Below are 21,067 nucleotides of genomic sequence, written 5' to 3'. Positions count from 1 at the left end.
ACTCCAAAGGTTGACTCTCAATCAACCAACCTCCTTTTCCTTCCTTTACTTTGACAGGGAGCCATGTCTGAAAGTGAAAGTGCAGTCTTCCTCTGTACCAAAACAATCCAGATGGGATGTTTCCAACGATGGCCTGGTAGACCCTCCTCTCACTCTCAAGCAGAAGTGTTACACGAGTATCCATCCTGCCTCAGTTGGGGGTTTGCAGGACTCTGACAGATGGATCAGCCAGCCTAAAGGCAGTGAGTTGAGATGAGAGAGAGAGCGCCACTTCCCATCCTTGCACATATATGACTACCAGATTTACCATACAGCGTCACATGGCAAATTCACAACCCTGGCTGGCAAAGGACTGCACTCAGTCATGATGCAGTTTCACACACTGGGAGATTATTCACACCATGATCAAACTACACAGTTTGACGTGAAGGTCAAAAATATCTGAGATGGTCATAACCTCCCTAAGATTCCAAAACGAAGGGCAGAATTCTTGGTAGGAAAAGAAACAGAGACTATGTTAAATGTCACCTATTATGCAAAATCCTCTTTTTCATGTATTTTATACATACACATGTGTCCCCTCTGTGGAAAGAGATTCTGAAAGTTTCAGGAAAAAAGATTCTCTCTCTTTTTGTCCTGGTCAATTTATATAAAAACCTGCTGAAAATGAGCTGATCAGATTTTGGCCAATTTATTATGTCATAACGATTTTTTGGCTTGTGTAACCATTAGCCAATAACCCCCCCGCCCCTATCACCTGAATCTCCTCCTAGAGCACCATTGAGTTCTTTTTAACCAAATCTCTCAGAGGGGCGTGGGGAAGGGCTCCTTGTTTTCATCTAAAGTAACATACAGAGAATCAGCACTTTTGAAACAGGGCTGAAACAGAGGGGATTATGGGATGCTACAATGATCTGTTTGGTGTTTGGAGCCAAACACTTCAGAGACATGTTTTGTATACATCTGAGACCTATAATATATTGATGAAAAACAGTATAATAGGGGACCTTTAAGATTATGTTAAATGTAAACTATTATAGATCCATATTAGTAAGAAAGAAGTGTGTTGGTTGGTTTTAGTGTAAGTAGTTTAAATGTTTCTTTTTCTTATTGGTGCTATATTAATATTTAATGGCACTTGCTTTGTGTTTTTTTTTTAATAACCGTGGCTTGACTGAATAATTACCAAGTACAATGGATGAAACCTAGCAAAATGGATTTTCTGTAACTAGTTGTTCTTATTATCAGCTTTGAACTGAATTCAATTCAATGAGCTTCTGTTCATATCCTATCATCCTGATCAGCAGATTACTTTTGCTAAATGTGCATGGAATTGTAAATGATGAAATGTCAATTTCAACACCTTAAGGACTTATTGTTCAGGTTGGAGAGTCAATGGCAGCTAGGCACACTGGGTCTGCTGATGATGATCATGTGATATGATAAATGCTCCTGGTCATAGCACTAAATTGACCTTCATGGGGGCGTTTATTTTCTAAACTGCTGTTTTTAAGGTCAACACGATTTTGCACATCACTTTTAAATCATGTAATAGTTATTAATAAAGCTCTTAGTTACAACTGATCTGTCCAAGACAGAGTAAAGGGTGTCTTATTACTGCCTTTTAGCCAACCTCATAGGGGTTCAGTGTTTTCTAATGATACTTTCTATTAGGTCAACATTAGGAATCATTTTGGCTTTGTGGGAGGATCAGATCTGTCTGTTTATATTCTCGGTTTATGTATTACATTCTATATGGAAACAATCTCCAGTTAAAGGTCGCCGAAAAAGCTAAAGTAATGTGATTTAAACATTTGCCCTAAAATAATTGTTTTGCTAGCAGAGAACCGCTGCGCTACATATTGGCGGTTGGTGAAGTAAATTACTTTATTGCATATATATTACATTACATTTATTTGCTCTTACAGCGAAAAACTAAAAAGAGAGAGACATAAGCCATTAAGCCATAAGCCTTCTTTTTATTTCCACCGTATTTTAAACACAGAGTTCTTGTAAAACAGGCCAGTTCAAAAAGAAAAAACTAAACTTTGTTTTGATATATTGATAAGTTATAGCTCTTTAACAAGCTTTAAATATATGTGTGTATCTTTGGACAATATCAATGAAATGGCCACAATATCCAGCTCTCGTAAAATAGACATCAAATTGACAAAGTGAACAGAAGAAACAAACACCAGCTCAAGTTGTTTGAGGAAACGTTCACCTTGAGCTGAACACTGTGAACACAGTTAAATATAATATTATATCATTCTCACGATGTCTTGTGACTTATTTAACCGCTGTATGAAACATTGGAGAAATTATATATCTTCCTTTAGTGTGTGCTGTTATTGCTGTGTCACTAAATGAACATATTTCAGTGTCAATTGATCAACAACGAAAGCATTCAACACTTACTGTGAACAATGAAGTGATCATGGGATGTGTTTGAACAAAGTGAAGCTAATGCGGAGATTAAAACTTCTCAGAGCACTGTGAGAAACCAACTCGGCTCCTGTAAAATGCTTTAAGATGCGGAGAAACGGATTAAAATGTCAGTGATGCTTGATTTGAAAAGCATTACCGCGTGACTTCTGTCTCACGTTATGTACAGGAGCTGTGCTTTGACAGGAGATTAACTGTTGAAACATAAATGATTCTGTGTGTGTGTCTGTGTGTGTGTGTGTGTTGGCATGGGTCTTTGTAGTTTTAAACTTGAAGCAGCAGATCTCGTCTTGGTCAAAGAAATTCCCCTTTTACCTCTACTACGTTAACTTCAGTCATTACATACTAAGAACATCATCTGTAAATGTAGGTATGTCTCCTCGCCCCTTTGATCTTTATCTGTGGAGGCCAAGCGTTCCATAGCCGTTCATCTCAGCCATTTTGAGATGCCCATTGGAGGTCAGTTCTTCTTCCAGGATGTTGTTCTTGGCGGCAAACATCTGGCTGATCTCCATAAAAGTTTTGTTCTTGGTCTCAGGAATAACGAAGATGGTGTAGAGGGCCACTCCCAAGCAGATGGTACAGAAAATCAGGTAACAGTAAGGGCCCATAGTCATCTGTAGTGGGGGGACACACAGTGTCACAGTGAATACAAGATTACAAATGTCTAATCAAGGAAAACAAATGTTCTGGCAAGTTGCTTATTTACACATACAGTAGATTCGGAGTAACATGATCGTTCATTTGGAATCATGTTCATTTAATATTCATTCTCCTTCTATTTCCCCATAGGGTTTTTCTTCAGGAATCTTCAGGAAATATGTCTCTTTAGCTGCTAAATGCACCCACCGCTATGTTCACCAGCTAGCGGCTAACTCATACCTTAAATTACACATATCATACAATGTATTGTCTAGTGTATTCATAAACCTTACTGGATATATATTCTATTCTTTTCTTTTATCATGTACATTTCTCAACCTTTTACACTTCTTTTAGATGCTAAACTGCATTTTGTTGCGCCCTGTTGAGCTAAGGCACTGCAAAGTTAGCGGATGCTAATCTTCGGATTCATCACTTACATCACACATAAGTATTTGACTAGCTGCTAGCATAAGTCCAAGTGGAAAGTATGGCTTTGGAAAGCTCTGAAGCTGTTCGGTTCATTTTGTTTCTCTAAATTAAATTAAAGATGACGGATCAAACCCTTTCCACAAGACAGATCCGCGTCCTCCTTACTTTGTGCCTTTTTACTAGACAAATCTTTTACTAGACCTTAAGCCACAGCAAGGTCGCTTTTAATTAGTAATTGTATTGCTTTGTGGGGAGTCGCCTTTATTCAAACAAAACCAGACAGCCCACATCAATTGTCTGGCACTGTGAGTGAAGCCACATCAGATCCTTGGTCCAATGTCAAGATAAACTTGAGTGTTTCAATATCAACTGGACTTATTATACAAAATATTAGAAATCATTACAAGATGATGATTTTACAATGAACCTTAGTGGTGAGTGATGCAGGGATGACATCTTTTTGTAGGCCGACCAAGATGTTAGCATCACAAGGGCTCCCTCGACAATATGCTAATAGGATTTTTACATTGGCTTTTAGATTATAGAAAAAAAACAAGCTCTCTGGCAAACAAACAGTTATGACACTTACATGTTTTTTTATGCTGGATAATCTCCACATATTAACACCGCTTTATGGTTAAGCAATACAAATCTAACGTTAGGCTTTAAAGGAACTACATGACTGTCCCAAGGCTGCGCATCACCACCGCTAAGATAAAGGCTACGTAACAACGTGCCATTAGGTCACTTGTTAACAGCCAACATTTTTACTGATGTAAATATTGTTGTAGAATTTAAGCTTCTGTTAACCACATATGGGATTTCAGGCATCTAACTAAAAACATATACTAAAAGTATATTGACTTCCACATGAGCAATTCAACCTAAAGTGCCAGAAGGTCAACTCATTTCTGGGTTTTGGGACATTCTTGACATTCATTCCTGCACCACTTTATTTAAGACAGTTAAACCATGAGATGTGTATCACCGTTTTTTAGGGTTGTATATTTCAAAATAGAAAGCCAACAGAAGAATTTAAAGTTTTTTCTGACCTCTAGGAAGGGAAAGACAAAGCCGATGGTGAAGTTGGACATCCAGTTGAGGACACCAGCCACCGTGTAGGCAGCCGGTCGGTGAGACTGCTTAAAAAGCTCTGCAGTGATCAGGAAGGGCACACCAGCTGCGTAAGGAAAGAAGAAAACATATATGTTTTATGTAAAAGGACAGGTTTGGACGACATGTTCCCTGTAGTTCATCTATTAGTCTGATCTTACAAGGCATCCATGTGTAGCTATATGAATCTATTGGGTAAAAATAACACCCTTATCTTCATTTATCAATTAGTTTATCAATATCCCACACAGAACTTGTTGGCAGTCATTCAAAATAAACAGAACAATGATGAAACCAATTTAATTCACATTTGCTATTTTATTACACTCCCTTTTTCCGTGTGTAGTTCATAATGTGTTCATTATTACTCAGTGATCATAGATTGAAAGAGAGAAGGATGTTTTCAACTTGGAGAAAGTCCAACTTGGCACCACAAGAAACAGAAAAGCTTAGCCAGGACTTGTGCAGGTCATTAATTTGATATGTAGAAATGTTGTCCTATCTTTAAAACGCATAATTCCTCATTGTTAAAAGTGAAAGCCATGAAGGAGAAATATGCATTAGTAAAAGCTCTAATGATGAGCTTTTCCCAACGACGTCCTCATTAACTGTTCACGATAATTGCATGGAGGAAGGTTTAATATCGTCAAACCAATAACGAGGCCGTAATTTGTCAACATCTGCGGTATGTATGGGGGGCGTCATTGTGCATGCGAGGTTTCGTCTGAAAGGAAACCGTATTCATCACGGCTAGCTTATGAACAATGAGCCATTAAAAGTCTAATTGCAGCAACAGAAATCCTCGTCCGCATGCCGAGGTATGGATTTTTGTCTGTTTGACGAATTACGCTATGTAAACCAGATTTGTTCTAATTCATCATCCTTGCAGGTCCACTCAACGGGGCTCCCAAAGTTGTAAACTATTGCCTCTTAATTCACTTCACTCAACTCATCCCGTGTTCAAATGGCTGTGGGAATGGATGTAGTGTGGCTGTTATGATTTCATAATTTACAAGACTAATGAAATACAATATCTCTTCACAGTCACAGGAGGAGTAGGGAGGGGTGCTGCTTTAGAAATAATATTTGGGGGCTGCTGTTGCGCGAGCTTCCAGCAGGGAGCAGTGTTATCTTACACACAGGGCAGCAGTGCAAGTATGTATGGAGTGAATTTTTTTTAAAGAGTTCCAAGTAGAGAGAGTTACTAAAGTGTTTACCTGGACCTATGCAGAAGCCAGCGATGATCCCAACAACACAGCCGACACTGATGTAGCGCATGAAGGCCATCTGCGCCTGTGATTGGTCAAACACAAGTCAGGAGTAAGAGGTCAGGAGTTGTAAACATACGTAAAACAATGTATTTATAGTGTAATAGTTTTTCACAATTAAACATTTGACTATTTTTCTTAAAAACAAATGAGTTCCATGATATGAACCATGTGGGGCTCCTGACATTTGTTACTTATGATCTAATAATTCAAATTGTTCACCTTTTTTTAATTTTACAAATCATTTAAAACAATTAATCAGAGTTTTTCAAATGTGTCACATGACACACTACTGCTCATTTGGGCTATTCTCAATTTTCTTTATTCTCTAGGTTATTTTCTTATCCAAATGTCATTTAATGTAAGCGAGACTAGATAAATCAAGTGGATATCTTCCAAATTGAATAGCCTTTTAAGTACAAAATTCACTTTTTCATTATGATTCTTCCATTGTAGCTACAAAGGGAAACAAAAAGGGAAATTATTACTAAACAGACTTTGGTTTAGGAAGAATTACATTTGATTAGTTATTTTGGATCTTAGACTGCTGAACCCTCAAGCATATAATACACTTTATTCTAAATAGTTATATGGGCAACCCCCTTATATGGTGTTCTTACTGTATGCCAAAAACAACAACCATAAATTAGAACCAGATTTTGGTTAAGTAAATGATTATGTAAATGTGGTTATGCCCTTGGCACCATCTAAAACAATGTACTGTATGCTCTAAGCTTCAATCTGCAAGGTGCTGTTAATATATTCTTTGCTTAGCACAGGATCAGATGACAAATGACCTGGTAGAGGACAGACAATGTGATCCCAGCACAGCAGATACCCATGAAGAGGAAGCCGCCAATGATGAGAGGCCTTCTGCCCACACGCTCGATAGTGAAACACTGCAAACAGACACAGACGAGAAAACGGTTGTGATTGGCTGAATATTTACCTATGTTTCCATAAAACACAAGGTATCTATTATTAGCCGTTTAGCTAATCTGGCACATTACATTGCATTAAAGTTAAATAATGTAAAAAGTAAGTAAAGGTAGAGTTCTAAAAAAAAAAGTCAATGATTTGTGCTTTCGCAGTTTTTTCTGTTATCAATTAGTTTAATTTTCAGGGTGAGTATATGGACCAGTATCAACAAACCTATTCCAGCAGATATTTATTTGTTTTTAATGATTTCACTACAACTACGCTTTTACGGCTGTAAAAAATGTCTATAAAATAATCTAGTTTGCAAAACGATGCCCTAAATGGACCTTTGTACAGTGAACAGAAGAAGAAAAGAAATCCCACAGGTGCAATTGTGTGACTAATTTAAAATGTTTTAGGACAAATTAGCAAATGACTAACAACAGATGATTAGAACTAAAATGAACACTTATAATCTGATTGGTTAATCTCCCAAATACTTTTTTCAATTTGGCAATTAACTTTCAATCTATGAAATTAAATTTAAAATACCATTTTCAACTATAAACTACAAGAGCAAATAAAAAATGTGCAATTTGGTTAATGTTTTTACAAAACTGTAATTTTAATTTGGCTGCTTAAGCTAATAAACAGTATTCAGCTGGCAATCAATGACTATTACCATTATGAATAAGTCAATATTTTGGATAAATTAATTGTGTGTTGTGATTATTTGATTAATTGTCAGGTCTATAAATACACTCATCACAAGATCACAGAGCCAAGGTGAGGTGACACGGCTTGTTATGCTAGATATTTACTAAAGAATGGTATAAAATGGAGCAACAAATCCCCACAATGGATCCACTATATAAACACCAAACAAGATAGTGTTATATAATATGTCATCTTTATGGTGTTTGAAGTGTGGTAATGTCTACTCACCCCCAGCATCCCAGAGATGACCTCAATGGCACCAGTTCCCACAGTTACGTACTGAATATTAAGATCAGGGATTCCTGCGTCCCTAAATATGTCATTTGTATAGAACCAAATCTGAAAATTGAAAGTGAAAAGAAGTCAATGACACGATAAATATGTAGGACCAACCCTCGATACCCACCCAGACAGATACTATGAAACTTTTTTTTTAATGAAAAGCAAAAAAGTCGCTATGTTTATTTGCTGTGTCCACGTGATTCATCATCGTGATCATTATCATCACACCGACCATCACTCATGCATTTGAGATACAGCGTTTCATCAGCATGGACGTCTGACAACTGCTCCCTCTGAAATTAATTTGTGTGTTCTCATTAATCACACTTTGCTGATGCTACATCCATCATTGATGAGGTGTGGACAAGATCCTGATTGGTGCGGTTAAATGCTGTCTTGTTGATTTAGTAACCGTACATATGCTTTTATATCACCATTGCAGCTTTGAAGCTCTCATACAAATAACTGTATTAAATCAGAAAACATACAAGAACTGGAGGAAATCAAGTTAGAGCATTTGGACCAGTTACATTGTTTTAAACACAAGAATTGTCTATATTCATTTTAAATCGAACGTAACAACCAAAATCGTGTGTTATCTCTATTAGATCACATAAGCTGCAATACTGAACATGTAAGACTGGCCACTCGATAGACTCAAAGGATTGTTGTTTGACGGTTTATATCTATGCTAAGTCAATCATCTTCCTTTCTTCCAGTAGTCTTCTTCATCGATCTGTCCAAACTCAGCTCCCACATTAGCAGAGCAACGCTGGCATGTTTCCCTCTGAGACTTCCTCCTGCTCTTCCAGGGCCAGACCCAAGGTGTTCCTGGGTCAGCTGTCTGGTTTAGTCCCTCTGATGCATCTGGTTGTTCAAGGTCTTCTTCCACAATTACACAGCCAGAGGGAGGCACCTTAGGAGAACTCTGCACCTGTCTCAACCGTCTAATTTGAATCCTCTAGGGCGAGGTGTTCCTCAATCGTTTAGCTCCTCGTCCTGTTTGAGATTGAGCTTTTTAAAATTGGGTAGAAATGAGTTCTTTAGGTCACTAGCGTGGTAATATGCAGAAAGAAGATTGACCTTTACATCCAGAGTCTTACAGTGTGGGGCCTCTTTCTGTTAGATGTTGCTGTCTCAGAAGGTTAGGGGTTCAATACCAGCCCCTGCAGTTAATGGTCTATGTGTCTATGGGCAAGATTCTTAACCACAAATTGCTCCCAATCGCCAATGGTGTGCAAATGTGTGGGAATGTTAGGTCCTTGAGTGGCTGGCACCTTGAATAGCATCCCGTAACTCTGAATGAACCGCTGGGTGGTGTCTTGTCATATGTAAAAGTTCTTTAAGGGATCTATTCATTTATTGTGATTGCCATTTTTCCTTTTCTCCCATTTTTTTATTCATTTCTAATAATAAAATATATTTATTTATTGTTTCATTGTCTAGATGTTCTTGAAATATTCCGTCCATGGTCGAGTTGTTCCAGATCTGCAGATCTCCATAACAACTCCACAAAGTCAGTGTATGTCTTGTAAAAGAACCAGATTTGATCATAAATACAATTATAAATGTCCAAGATCTTCAGTCAGCGTTTGGACACATGCATTCTGGATGTTTCAATCCTCCAGTGTTCCTGGGACAGTTGGACACAGAGGGGGGGGTACCCCTGCTGGGAAATGGTACTAGCATGTGCGCCAGCATGCATCGAGCCTCCATCCACATGGAGCAATGAGTGCAAAGATGTGTCTGACTTGGTGTGCAGACGGGCAGACCTTCTAATGTGGGGTAGCGCTAACATAGAGGACCAGGAGATAATGAGGCGTGGTCCTGTTACCCCCTGCTTAGTCGCTCAGTGGCTGCATGTGGGTCTTTGATGTATGGGTCTGTGATGTATGGACAGGAGGAGGTGCAGATGGGTGGAGCACAGCTGGGAACTGTGGCAATATCAGCTCTCACTCTCATATAATAACGCTCAGAGCCTTTGCACATTCAAATTGTGAGGACACACCAATACAGACGGAGCACACAACACTTTTCACGCTTACCGCATCGATGCCAGACAGCTGCATGCCGATGTTCAGCACCATGATGGTGATGACCTGCCAGCGAACACAGCGGTCCCTGAGCAGGCCCCAAACGGAGATGGTGTGGATAGAGGACAGAGAGCGCTGCTCCTCCTGCATCTCATCCACCTCCGCCTGGATGTTTCCTTTAGGGCGGTACCACTTCAGAGCTACAGGACAGAGAAGAAAGATTTGACCAGAAGAACAAAAACGCCACTGACAACAAATTCAAGAGGAAACCGTAAATGGCAACATGAACAGGTTCACGGGAACTTAATTTTTGATCATTTTAAAGAAGACCAACAAGAAATGTGTCTTTTTTTTAAAATCATGACACACTACTCCATACAATAAAATATAAAAAAACTCATTTAGAAGAATACAATTAAAAATCTAGTTTCGAACCTTCTATGGTGGCGTGAATATTTCCCTTCTCTATCAACAGGTAGCGTGGACTCTCTGGAAACCATGGCAACAGCATCAGTTGGATCATGGTGGGGAACACTATGAGGGACAGGAGCAGAGGCCAGTGCTCTTCCTGTGTGGGGAAACAAAAAACATGTCACCTTACTTAATGCAGCAATCTGAATTTTGTTTATCACCCAATTATCTTTTCTACTATGTCGTACAAATGATTGGCATCTAATTATAGAGTAACAGCTTGTTCATATATTAACTAAAAAAGTGAGTTTCAATCTCAGGTCTTTCAATCTGAGGGAAATAAGGCATGTGATGTGTATTTCTTACGCAATATCAAGACTAGATGGATAGAGAATAGAAGACAGGACTAGCAGTACTTGAGTAATTCAGTACTTTGACAACAATTGCTGGATAGATTAAAAATGATGTTGTTCCCACTGGTACATCATTAATCCAGAGAGTGGAGAAGATAGTAACAAACAGAAAGAAAACAAACTTTAGACATTTGAAGTGTGTTTCCAGCAGTACACAGTGACATAACACCTGTGTGGCGTTTAAAGGCTAAGATGTATACCTTTCCCAGCAGTTCATGGAGTCCCAGGACCTGAGCGATGAAGACTCCCAGACAGATGTGGATGCTGGGAACGAGGCCCAGGAAGCCTCGCAGGCTCTTGGGGGCGATCTCACCGAGGTACATCGGCACCACACTTAGGCAGATACCTGTGGTGAAAAAACACGTATTAGCTTGGGCTTAGTAATGTGTACATTCACCTTACTAAACCAAAACCTTACTTTAAAACTTTGTTCCAAGTGCAATTTTGTATGGCAAGCTTAATATTCAGTAGTTGAATAAAAAAACACGAAACTATCAGAAAAAAAGGACTAGATAGCATATGGACTCAGTGAAAGAAATCTAAACATTAGAAGCACTTCCGAGATCAATCAACACATAAATATGTTTTTTTAAATACTTTTACTACTCAAGTACAAGATCTGAAGTATTTCTCCCACCTCTATCTATGAGACAGTTATTGTTTAGGTAAAGGACCTGACCTTCTTCAACACTGCCAGAGGCACTAGTGCGTGAGTAAACGTAAATTACTTTATGACACATTAAGTAAGTGATGGATTTACAATGCTGCTCTGGAATAAACATCACAAAAGGTTAGGTAATTAGTGTAAACAATGTTGTGCTTTCATTTGAATAATCAGCCTACCTGAGTGTACTCCTGTGATGAATCGTCCCAAAATGACCATCGCAGGCATCCGGCAGCTTCTGCTGAAGCCCATAAGAGCTCCTCCTATAAACACCAGCACAGTCGCTCTCACCAGCGTCCCTTTCCTGTTCGGACACAGAGTCATCCCCCTTTACTTAATGCACTCACAGAAAAAGATGTTTAGAACTGTTGATTGTATATAACAAAGACATACATGCCTTTAGTATGTGTTACACCCCAAAAATCATCTACACACACACTTACCTTCCAAATTTGGTTACGAGTTTGCCCACCAGCAGGGCCCCCGTCATCCCACCGATAGCGAAGATGGACACGGTGACGGAGTACAGGATGGTGAGGTGCCTCTCATCGGGAATCCAGTTGTAACTTTCTGTCAGCGTCTCATTGTAGAAGTTTTTGATGTACTACCGGAAGAAAGAATGAATGTCGTTCATTTGACACTGTCCAGCAGGGGAAACCATAAAACAATTCGTTACCGTGTGGAGTTTCAAGATATGTCCCAAATATTATATCATGTTTTTCCACTATATCACATTTTTCTATTACAAAAGGCAAACATTTCCTTGCGAGATTGTATGTGAATACTCTTAAAAAGAACCTGGTGGCCATAACATTTGACATCTCACATGAGGAACTATTTCCCATGGTTCCAAATGTCAATATTGGTCTTGCTTTTTCAAAAGTGTTAAGTGCAATGGAATGAATAGATGTTTTGAAACAGTGTGAGGGGCAGCCATATTGAGTCTAAAGAAGCTCATCAAGCCCCCACAGTCAGATTTAAATCAGATCACATTGAACTGCATGCTTGATAAAACGACAGCGGTAGTTTCTTCGGTTTGACAAACATTTACTGCGAGAGCCAACAAGATCCGTCAGATTCCATTCAGGTTTATCTGACAGTGAAGACTCCGCAGAGATCAGGCTGTCCTGGAGAACCCATTACATTTAATCCAATTCATCTCAAGAGACACAATTCAGTCACTCTGTGCGAGAAGAAACATCAGAAAACAGGAGACGGAAAAAGTTCATTTGAATTTGTGTGAGTAGTTTTAGTACTCGCACTGCTCAACAGATTAAAAGACAAATTATTTAGTTTATCAAAATAGTGAAGCGTGATCATTTAAAGGAATGGATGACGCTGTGGGGGCTCAGTAATGAAAGGAGGGGAGTTTTAATTGGTCAATTTGTCATGAAACTCTGGACAACGTGCGTCCAATTTGTCCCAAGAATGTCTCCAACACATGCAGGGAACTTTATAAAGTGGCAGTCTGTGTACAGTGCTAGAAGACAACTAATGTTTTCAGTTATTACCTTGCACCAGCCTGGTGCTGATTGAGCAAGAATTAATTGAGGTAACAAACAGATCTCACGTGTGTAATCAACATACCTGCTGTTCGGAAGGAAAGGCCTTCATACAACATGGAGGCAGTTGTGGATGACAGATGCTGGTAATAATCACACATGAATCTTTACTCAGCCTTGTTGGCCTTATTGCCAAATACTTCTCCCGTTCGTTAGATGATGAGCAGGATAAGTTTTTGGCTTTTAGGTATTGTTATTTTTGTCTGTTTGTCAGCAGTGTAAAGAGGAAAAACAACCGACCTGTTTTTTATGAAACTTTGTGGAAGGTTGTAGCATTGGTCAAGAAAAAATTAAAACCGCATTTTGAAACAGATCGGAATCACGGGTGGACACAAACATTGTTTTTCACCTATGGAAATGGCCTTGGTGGCAGTCTACGCTCTTTAAATGCCCTTCTAGTTCTATCATATCCTGCCGTATTGACAGGCCAAATGATATTTGAGCATCACAGCAATCCTTGGTTCATAATATTACATTAGTATAACCAGAAGTACATATTCTCAGGTTTAATTTGATAAAAAATGATTTGTCTAGCTAACAAAGCACTGAATGGTCAGGCACCATCCTATCTAAAAAGATCCCCTATTGCACCACTAGGGCATTACGATCCCAGAGTGCAGGTTTGTTGGTGGTTCCTCGGGTCTGCAAAAGTAGATACGGAACGTACCGCACTCCCATTCTTTGGAACCAGCTTCCTGTTTTGATTAGTAAGAAATACAGCATCCCCACATTCAAGAATAAGCTAAAGACCTTCCTTTTGAATTAAGCCTCAGGTTTGAGCTGGTTTCAGTCTTCCCCAGAACGTCCTCCTGGGTCCTACATTTTATTGTATTTTTCTCTTATTCTATTTAATTTTACTCTATTTAATTTCTATTTCACATTTTATCATGTCATTTTTATTGTATTTTTGTCATTTCCTTATGTCTTTTTATATAATTATTTTCTGATCTGTGAAGCCAACTAAATGGGTTTTGTGACACTCGGCTATATAAATACAATCTGATTTTGATTCTGTCACTTGAAATCTGACAGCAGGAGCCCCTTTGTTTTCGGTTCTGCCCTGTTCACTAGTTGCATGTGTTAACATGTCATTTTCCAGTAATTAGTTAGAATTAGTTTGAATCTCATGTTACATGACTCAAAGTAAAAATCACAATAGCTGAAGGGCACATGATCCACATGGCAAGTCAGCAAAATACACTTAAGGCGTGGGAAAGGGAGAAGAAAATGGTGGGAAACTGGAGCAACCCTACAATGTAAGAACCCTTTAGTTAACACTGTAGATACCTTTTTGTAAGTAATTCAGAGTCAGAACACAGTAAGTAAGGATAATTCCAGGAAAATGAAATTCACATTTAATCATCTGAATCTTCCTGAACGTAAGAAGCTCCTTTGCTTCAAGCTGAGCTTCAAGTGAAATGTATTTCAAGTTTGTTGAACTAGTCAAGCCAAAACAGAAACTAAGAAAGTTATTATGCTGTGACTTTCGTGATGCTTAGCTCACACAGATTCCATGCCAAAATGTTTTTTATTTAAAAGCCAACATTTCATTTTATAAAATAAGACCTCTATGCTGCAGCAAGTCTGCTCAAAATACAGAGTGGAGGAAGTCAGAAACGACTTTTCTGATAATGTCATATATTAAGACATACAAGCCCAGGTAGTTTTTTAGGTATCCTGGAAAAACCTCTTTCAACCATTTTCTCTCAGCTCAATGTCAACTGATCTCCCTGCCCCACCAAGTTATATTTGGAGCACACTGGAGTAACTACTGTCAGATGACACACAGCAGTGAATCCAACAACACTGAAGTCACATGGAGCATGGTTAAAGGTTTGACCTCACATTGGTAGCAATTTGGGAAATGTCTGACGATGAGCACTTATCTCCAATCCAACAAAGTAAATGCTGCATCATTCAAGTTTGGTCAAATATTCATGTTAAAAAATGAGAGGTTGGAACAATGGAGAGCCGTTAGCAAGGGGTCGGATCTACACAAGATTATCACCCACATTTATTGTTCCCCTCACCCTAATGGAACGTTTCAACTCCTTGTTCAGCTGTTAACAACTATTTTGGTTTACACTCAAAGCTTTGCCGGTATTTGAAGTTCAAAAAGCTCTAAAAACCCACTGTAGTCTAAACGTTCCTAGCATTTAGTGGCTAATGAGACAGATGTCATCTCGTAAACTAGAGAGACTGGTGGAGACCAAAAATAATAGAAAAAGAAAGGTAACATTTGACTTAATCAGAAGGTGGATACAAACAGGGCTCTAAATGAATGTGACTCTTAACCTGTTTTCTTTTTCAATATTCAACTGCTTGTTAAAAGCCTCGCCATATTGATGGAAATGGTGTTCGTTCCATGCCTCTTCTTCATAGGAAAGTAGCCCTGACTGGTAGTAAGACATGTGGCACTGAAGCTCACATGCTTGAATGTGATGAGGGGGGGACAGGAATGGTTCCCAGCCTAGTCACTACACCACGGCAAATCACAATTCGAAGTGCAGAAGGTGGATATAAACGACAGGACATCAATGACACAGTGAGGCTCTCAGCCACCTCTCCATTTGATACCCACCCACATGACTTCACATGACAATAAAATGCAATCTTATCTTTGCTGTCTCCATTAACATCTAAAAGTCATCCGTAGCATAGATAAAGATTGAGTCTCCAAGATTGAGTCTGGAAACATTTGGGGTGAAAACTATTTGAATACTCAGGTGGATGATGACTGACAGCAGTAAGAATGACAATGGGAGTGATGGCTAACCTGTGCTGGTGAGTTGACGACCGCCAAGTTGAAGCCATAGAGCATGGAACTGCCGAAGGAGGCCAGGAAAGCCACCGCCAGCAGAGGCTTTGTGAGATGCTGAGAATGAGAAGATAAAACAAGTCAGATGCCAACAAAAGTTACATGGTAAACTATCTCAGTAGTGAAGTATTAACGTGACTTAAGTATTAGCGAAAATGTTTGTCTTTGATGGGTGTTTTTGTTAAAACGTGACTCCAACTTTTGATTTTCCCATAAAGGACAAAGAGAGTATTAGCCATCTTCAATGTAGCCTTCATGTCAGAATAAAAGGCTTTACAGTCCATATTTGTAAATGTCTATGTGCATACGCAGTGGATATTTATAGAGTATGTGTGTTTAGTATAAATAACTGTTGTTGTTAATTTTGGTGTATTTTAGATCATTAACGATACTGTAGCTTGTGCATTTTCTTTAAGATAAGATGGAACTTTATTTATCCCCTTGGGGAAATTCAAGCGTTAATAGCAGCAACAGTGTCAGAATGAAAAACAGGATTCACACATGGTAAAAATTAAGATAAATAGAATACAAATTAAATTAATAATACAGCAAAATTAAAGTGATAAAGTATTGTAAATGTCTCTGCTGTGTACTTAAACACATGTCATGCACGTTGGGTCTATTCTCTGGACTGGTCTGCAGCCTGCGAAGAGATTAGCTCCCTCTGCATGAGTATGTAACAGCATTATTGTAAAGGGTAAGCCTATATGTTGCATGTGTGATCTTTGCACTTTGGGGGCAAAGTTGAAACGGCCCCTAGTGGAACCTGGTGGATTCAGAAGAAGTAAAACAAACACACGGATGCAGGACACATTCAAAACGTTTACCTCTGGGAGAGACTGATTGATTGATTGATTGAAAAGTTTTATTAACAGCTTGTATATTGGGTACAGTACAGTACAGCTCAAAACATACAATTGTTAAGGGGATGCAGACCAAAGACTTTCGTCTTGTTTACATCAGGGTCCCCCATTTCCAATTCATCATATCATTAAAGACATATAAGACATATTTGACATACAGATGGCTTATTTACAATTTTCATTTTAGATTTCGTTCTAATACATCCTAACCGGACATTTAAGACATACGACACTTTGCATTAGAACTGGTTTGTAGGAAAAACAGGTTTTATGAAGCTACAACATTTCTCAAGTAGCTAAACTTGTGTAGTAGTCTGAGAAAATAGGACAACTTAAGCTTTGTGTTGCATATTGATAACATCAGCCTGGTAGAGTACTTGTGTGGACCACGCCAAAGTCACATGAGCCCCTACTCCGTCTTTAAAGAGGGAGGGGGTGGTCTACTGCATTTTCATTAGGAGCGGGTTGCAGCTACTCTCTTGGCTGCCATCTGAAATTCCAGCAAACAAAGCTTAGCTGACCTGTTAGAAGGTCAGCAGGATTATAACGTTCTTACCTCAGGTTGGAGAAAATTACACCACACAGTAAGTCCACCCTCCAACCATTCTGTCAAGGTTATATAATACTAAATAAAATCAGGGTTTATTCAACCCCACTATTCTTTTATATCAGCGAGCCCAAAAGGAATCTGTTAATGTGTAAGATGTTAGTACAAGGAGCAGACTGAGGAGGCTCTCTGCTCTGTGGCTGAACAATAACAGCATATATGCCTTCAAGAAACTTAATTTAGCCGCTTAATAGACTGAAGGATGGAGTCAGACGACTACACGTGAACATAGTTCACTGGAGACAATGCTGTCCAGTCTGCACTTAATTTAGGTTGATTATCTGTCGGATGTGCAGCTCTTCACATGTTGCAGTTTAGTCAAAGCAAAGATTTGACTAGTCTTTGCTGGGATTTTCTTAGTTTGATTTATGATTGATTTTAAAGAAATTAAAGCCTGTTTTAAATCATTTTATAGTGAAATGCAAATTGTAGCAGCTGATATGATGATCCTTATTCAAATCTGGATATTTGTATAAACATACAGTATTTCCATTTATAGGCCACATAAACATGTCTGTGTTGACAGCATGAAGAGTTGATGGTTAAAAACGCCAAATCCAAATCAGGAACATCTCACAAAATAATCCAAATGCTGTATAATGCAACAGAAAAATATGATATTTGACTACATGTCAATCAACCCTCCATAATAAAAGTCACATTTGAACACTCACCGTGCCGTGTTTTCCATCGCTTTCCAGAAGTATTTCCTCCGCCATTTAAGTCATCTATAATTACTCCCCTTGTGTGCTCTGCTCGTTTTTTGATTATAAATAATCTCATCCGCACAACTTTATCCAACTCTTCACTCCCCAATTTGTAGTTTTCAGACATGCTCCTGGGACCAGAGGAGGCGTGTCGTGTTGATGGGCGGAATTAACCAGCCTTTCAAACTCCGGATCTCCAATCCTCGCAGCGCAGCGCATCGCAGAGCAGGCCCACCCCAGGCGTGAGGTCTTTCCCCCCGGTCCATCAGCAATCACATGAGCCAAGTGGCTTCATCCTGCGTCCCAAAGCGCGCACAGTTGTTATTAAACAGCCTATGACTAACGTGACTAACAGGGGCGTGTTCAGGATTAGTAAACACTGGTCCTGGCTCAGAACAAGTATAAGTGTTGGGATCCCCCCTTCCGGGTGAAGGTAACCAACACTTACAGATTTAAGCATGAGCTTTGATCAATTACTTCACTGTATAAGATTAGACTGTTATATAATCAGGGTCTAACATTACAATAGCCTACTATAAACATTTCAACTATTCAATAATTTAGTGGGAATGCTGTTAACAGCATAAATCTTCATGCAATTCAACTGCTAACTGTTCATTCATACTTTCACTCAGACACCTCATTCCAACTTTAAAATGTTACATATCTTTCTGACATTATTCCTGTAAAACAACTTTTAAATCTGATTCTTACTTTTAGAGATATTAAACATTGTTCAGACCTTGTTTTAGAGGTTTTCTTCACATTTTAACATTAACTAGAGTGTGTGATGTCACAGCTAGAGTGGAAGACAGCTTGAAATTCGCATTCATATATTTTTTTTAAACTGCCATAATTCCCAAACCCTACATTCCTGAGACATAATTTATCATGACAAACGTAGGAAAACATCTCGTAGCTTGGAAAATGACAAATAATTAAACAAAAAATAATTAAACAAAATGCTTTTTGAGGGCATGAAGTGACAAAAACGTTCAACATTCCTCCATTAAACCCCATTGTAATTTCAGGCAGATATTTCCTCACAGCAGCAGCCGCACACCTTTAGTTAAACTGCCAAAAAGGCCACATTATTAACCCGAAACTACACAAAAATTACACCTCAGATACTCAACTTCCTTGACATGCTTCACGTTTCGAAATTTCAAAGATATTTGTTACGGTTCTTCCACAAAACGTTCACATGTAAGAGGTTTATCTCTCATTCAGAACAATGAAGCCTTTCATCTCTACAGAGCTCGTTAGCTCAACTATAAACACCTGTGTAATGGAACACGATGATGTCATCACTCCAACTGACATGCTCAGAGCAGCAGACTTCAGATAGCAGTGTGCAAACGGTGCAAACAGGGTTATGGCTAGAAAGGATCCGTCTTGTGTAAAACTCTCGCGAGAGTTTGGCTGAATGTCACGTGGCTGAATGTTTACGTTTGGCAGGCAGCCTTTCAGTTACGATCGTTAACATCAGTTGGCCACAGCAAATGATGGTGAGAAGCTNATGTTACACATCTTTCTGACATTATTCCTGTAAAACAACTTTTAAATCTGATTCTTACTTTTAGAGATATTAAACATTGTTCAGACCTTGTTTTATAGGTTTTCTTCACATTTTAACATTAACTAGAGTGTGTGATGTCACAGCTAGAGTGGAGGACAGCTTGAAATTCGCATTCATATATTTTTTTTAAACTGCCATAATTCCCAAACCCTACATTCCTGAGGCATAATTTTTTAATGACAAACGTAGGAAAACATCTCGTAGCTTGAAAAATGACAAATAATTAAACAAAAAATAATTAAACAAAATGCCTCTTGAGGGCATGAAGTGACAAAAACGTTCAACATTCCTCCATTAAACCCCATTGTAATTTCAAGCTGATATTTCCTCACAGCAGCAGCTGCACACCTTTAGTTAAACTGCCAAAAAGGCCACATTATTAACCCGAAACTACACAAAAATTACACTTCAGATACTCAACTTCCTTGACATGCTTCACGTTTTGAAATTTCACAGATATCTGTTACGGTTCTTCCACAAAACGTTCACATGTAAGAGGTTTATCTCTCATTCAGAACAATGGAAGCCTTTGATCTCTACACACCTCGTTAGTTCAAATATAAACACCTGTGTCATGGAACACGATGATGTCATCGCTCCAACTGACATGCTCAGAGCAGCAGACTTCAGATAAAGGTTAATGGTCCTGCCCTCAACAGCTCTACGTCAATTATGGGGTGTCATCATCATATGACGAAGGTCAAGAGAAGAGAGAGAGAAGAGAAAGAGGGCGATCAAGAGAAGAGAGAGAAGAGTAATGTAATAAAACACGGTTTTCTCATAACTTCAGTGAAAATTCTCCAAACGCCCCAAAACTTCACAGGTTTGGTAACGATACAGCCATCAAAGCATCTAAGCGTATTATGGAGTGTCTTCAAATGCCGTTGCCATGGCGACAGACAACTAGCCATGAAACAGGATGTCGCTGTAAGTCCAATTGACACGGTCCAATCGTCCCCCAATCTTCACTTGTATATCACCAGTCCATGCCTCAACAGCTCTACGCCAAATCTGAGATCTCACCATATGCCGTTTCCATGGAAACGCATCCCTCGCCATAAAACGTGATGTCGCTATAACTCCTATGAAAACGGTCCAATCGTCCCCCAATCTTCACTTGTATATCACCGGTCCATGCCTCAACAGCTCTACGCCAAATCTGAGATCTCACCATATGCCGTTTCCATGGAAACGCATCCCTCGCCATAAAACATGATGTCGCTATAAATCCAATGGACACGGTCCAATCGTCCCCCAATCTTCACTTGTATATCACCGGTCCATGCCTCAACAGCTCTACGCCAAATCTGAGATCTCACCATATGCCGTTTCCATGGAAACGCATCCCTCGCCATAAAACGTGATGTCGCTATAACTCCTATGAAAATGTTTAAAAAGTGCTCAAACTTCACATTTGTGCTAACAGTCCAGCCGTGAAGACATCTACGGGACAGTTTTGAGATTTCTTCAAATGCCGTTGCCATGGCAACACAATGCTCGCCTTGAAACACGGTTTTCAAAAAACTTCAGTGAAAATACTCCAAACAGCCCAAAACTTCACAGGTTTGGTAACGATGCAGCCATCAACGCATC

The 21,067-nt window shown here is 39.1% G+C and overlaps 1 protein-coding gene across 1 annotated transcript; it reads right to left on the bottom strand.

Moving 5' to 3' along the window:
- Positions 1–1,954: 1,954 nt before the first annotated feature.
- LOC104962528 (solute carrier family 2, facilitated glucose transporter member 5-like) lies at positions 1,955–18,175 on the bottom strand. Its single transcript, XM_010790977.1, has 12 exons — positions 17,863–18,175; positions 15,677–15,775; positions 11,782–11,942; positions 11,518–11,642; positions 10,875–11,020; positions 10,286–10,418; positions 9,863–10,050; positions 7,764–7,874; positions 6,698–6,799; positions 5,850–5,925; positions 4,572–4,699; positions 1,955–3,062 (listed from the first exon to the last, which is right to left on the bottom strand). Exons 1-12 carry the CDS (start codon positions 17,905–17,907, stop codon positions 2,841–2,843), a joined length of 1,536 nt encoding a protein of 511 aa, XP_010789279.1. The 5' UTR covers positions 17,908–18,175; the 3' UTR covers positions 1,955–2,840.
- Positions 18,176–21,067: the final 2,892 nt, after the last annotated feature.

The sequence above is a fragment of the Notothenia coriiceps genome, unplaced genomic scaffold, assembly GCF_000735185.1.
Source record: "Notothenia coriiceps isolate Sejong01 unplaced genomic scaffold, NC01 NC01_scaffold00001501, whole genome shotgun sequence".
Lineage (NCBI taxonomy): Eukaryota > Metazoa > Chordata > Actinopteri > Perciformes > Nototheniidae > Notothenia > Notothenia coriiceps.
This window is presented reverse-complemented; position numbering and strand designations above follow the sequence as displayed.

Coding starts and splice junctions, on each gene's coding strand:
- LOC104962528 (XM_010790977.1), bottom strand. CDS start 17,907: ATGGCGGAGGAAATACTTCTGGAAAGCGATGGAAAACACGGCACG. Junction 11,943..15,676: donor TCGTCAACTCACCAGCACAG/GTTAGCCATCAC, acceptor TTCTTCCGGTAG/TACATCAAAAACTTCTACAA. Junction 10,051..10,285: donor TATTCACGCCACCATAGAAG/GTTCGAAACTAG, acceptor TCTGTCCTGTAG/CTCTGAAGTGGTACCGCCCT.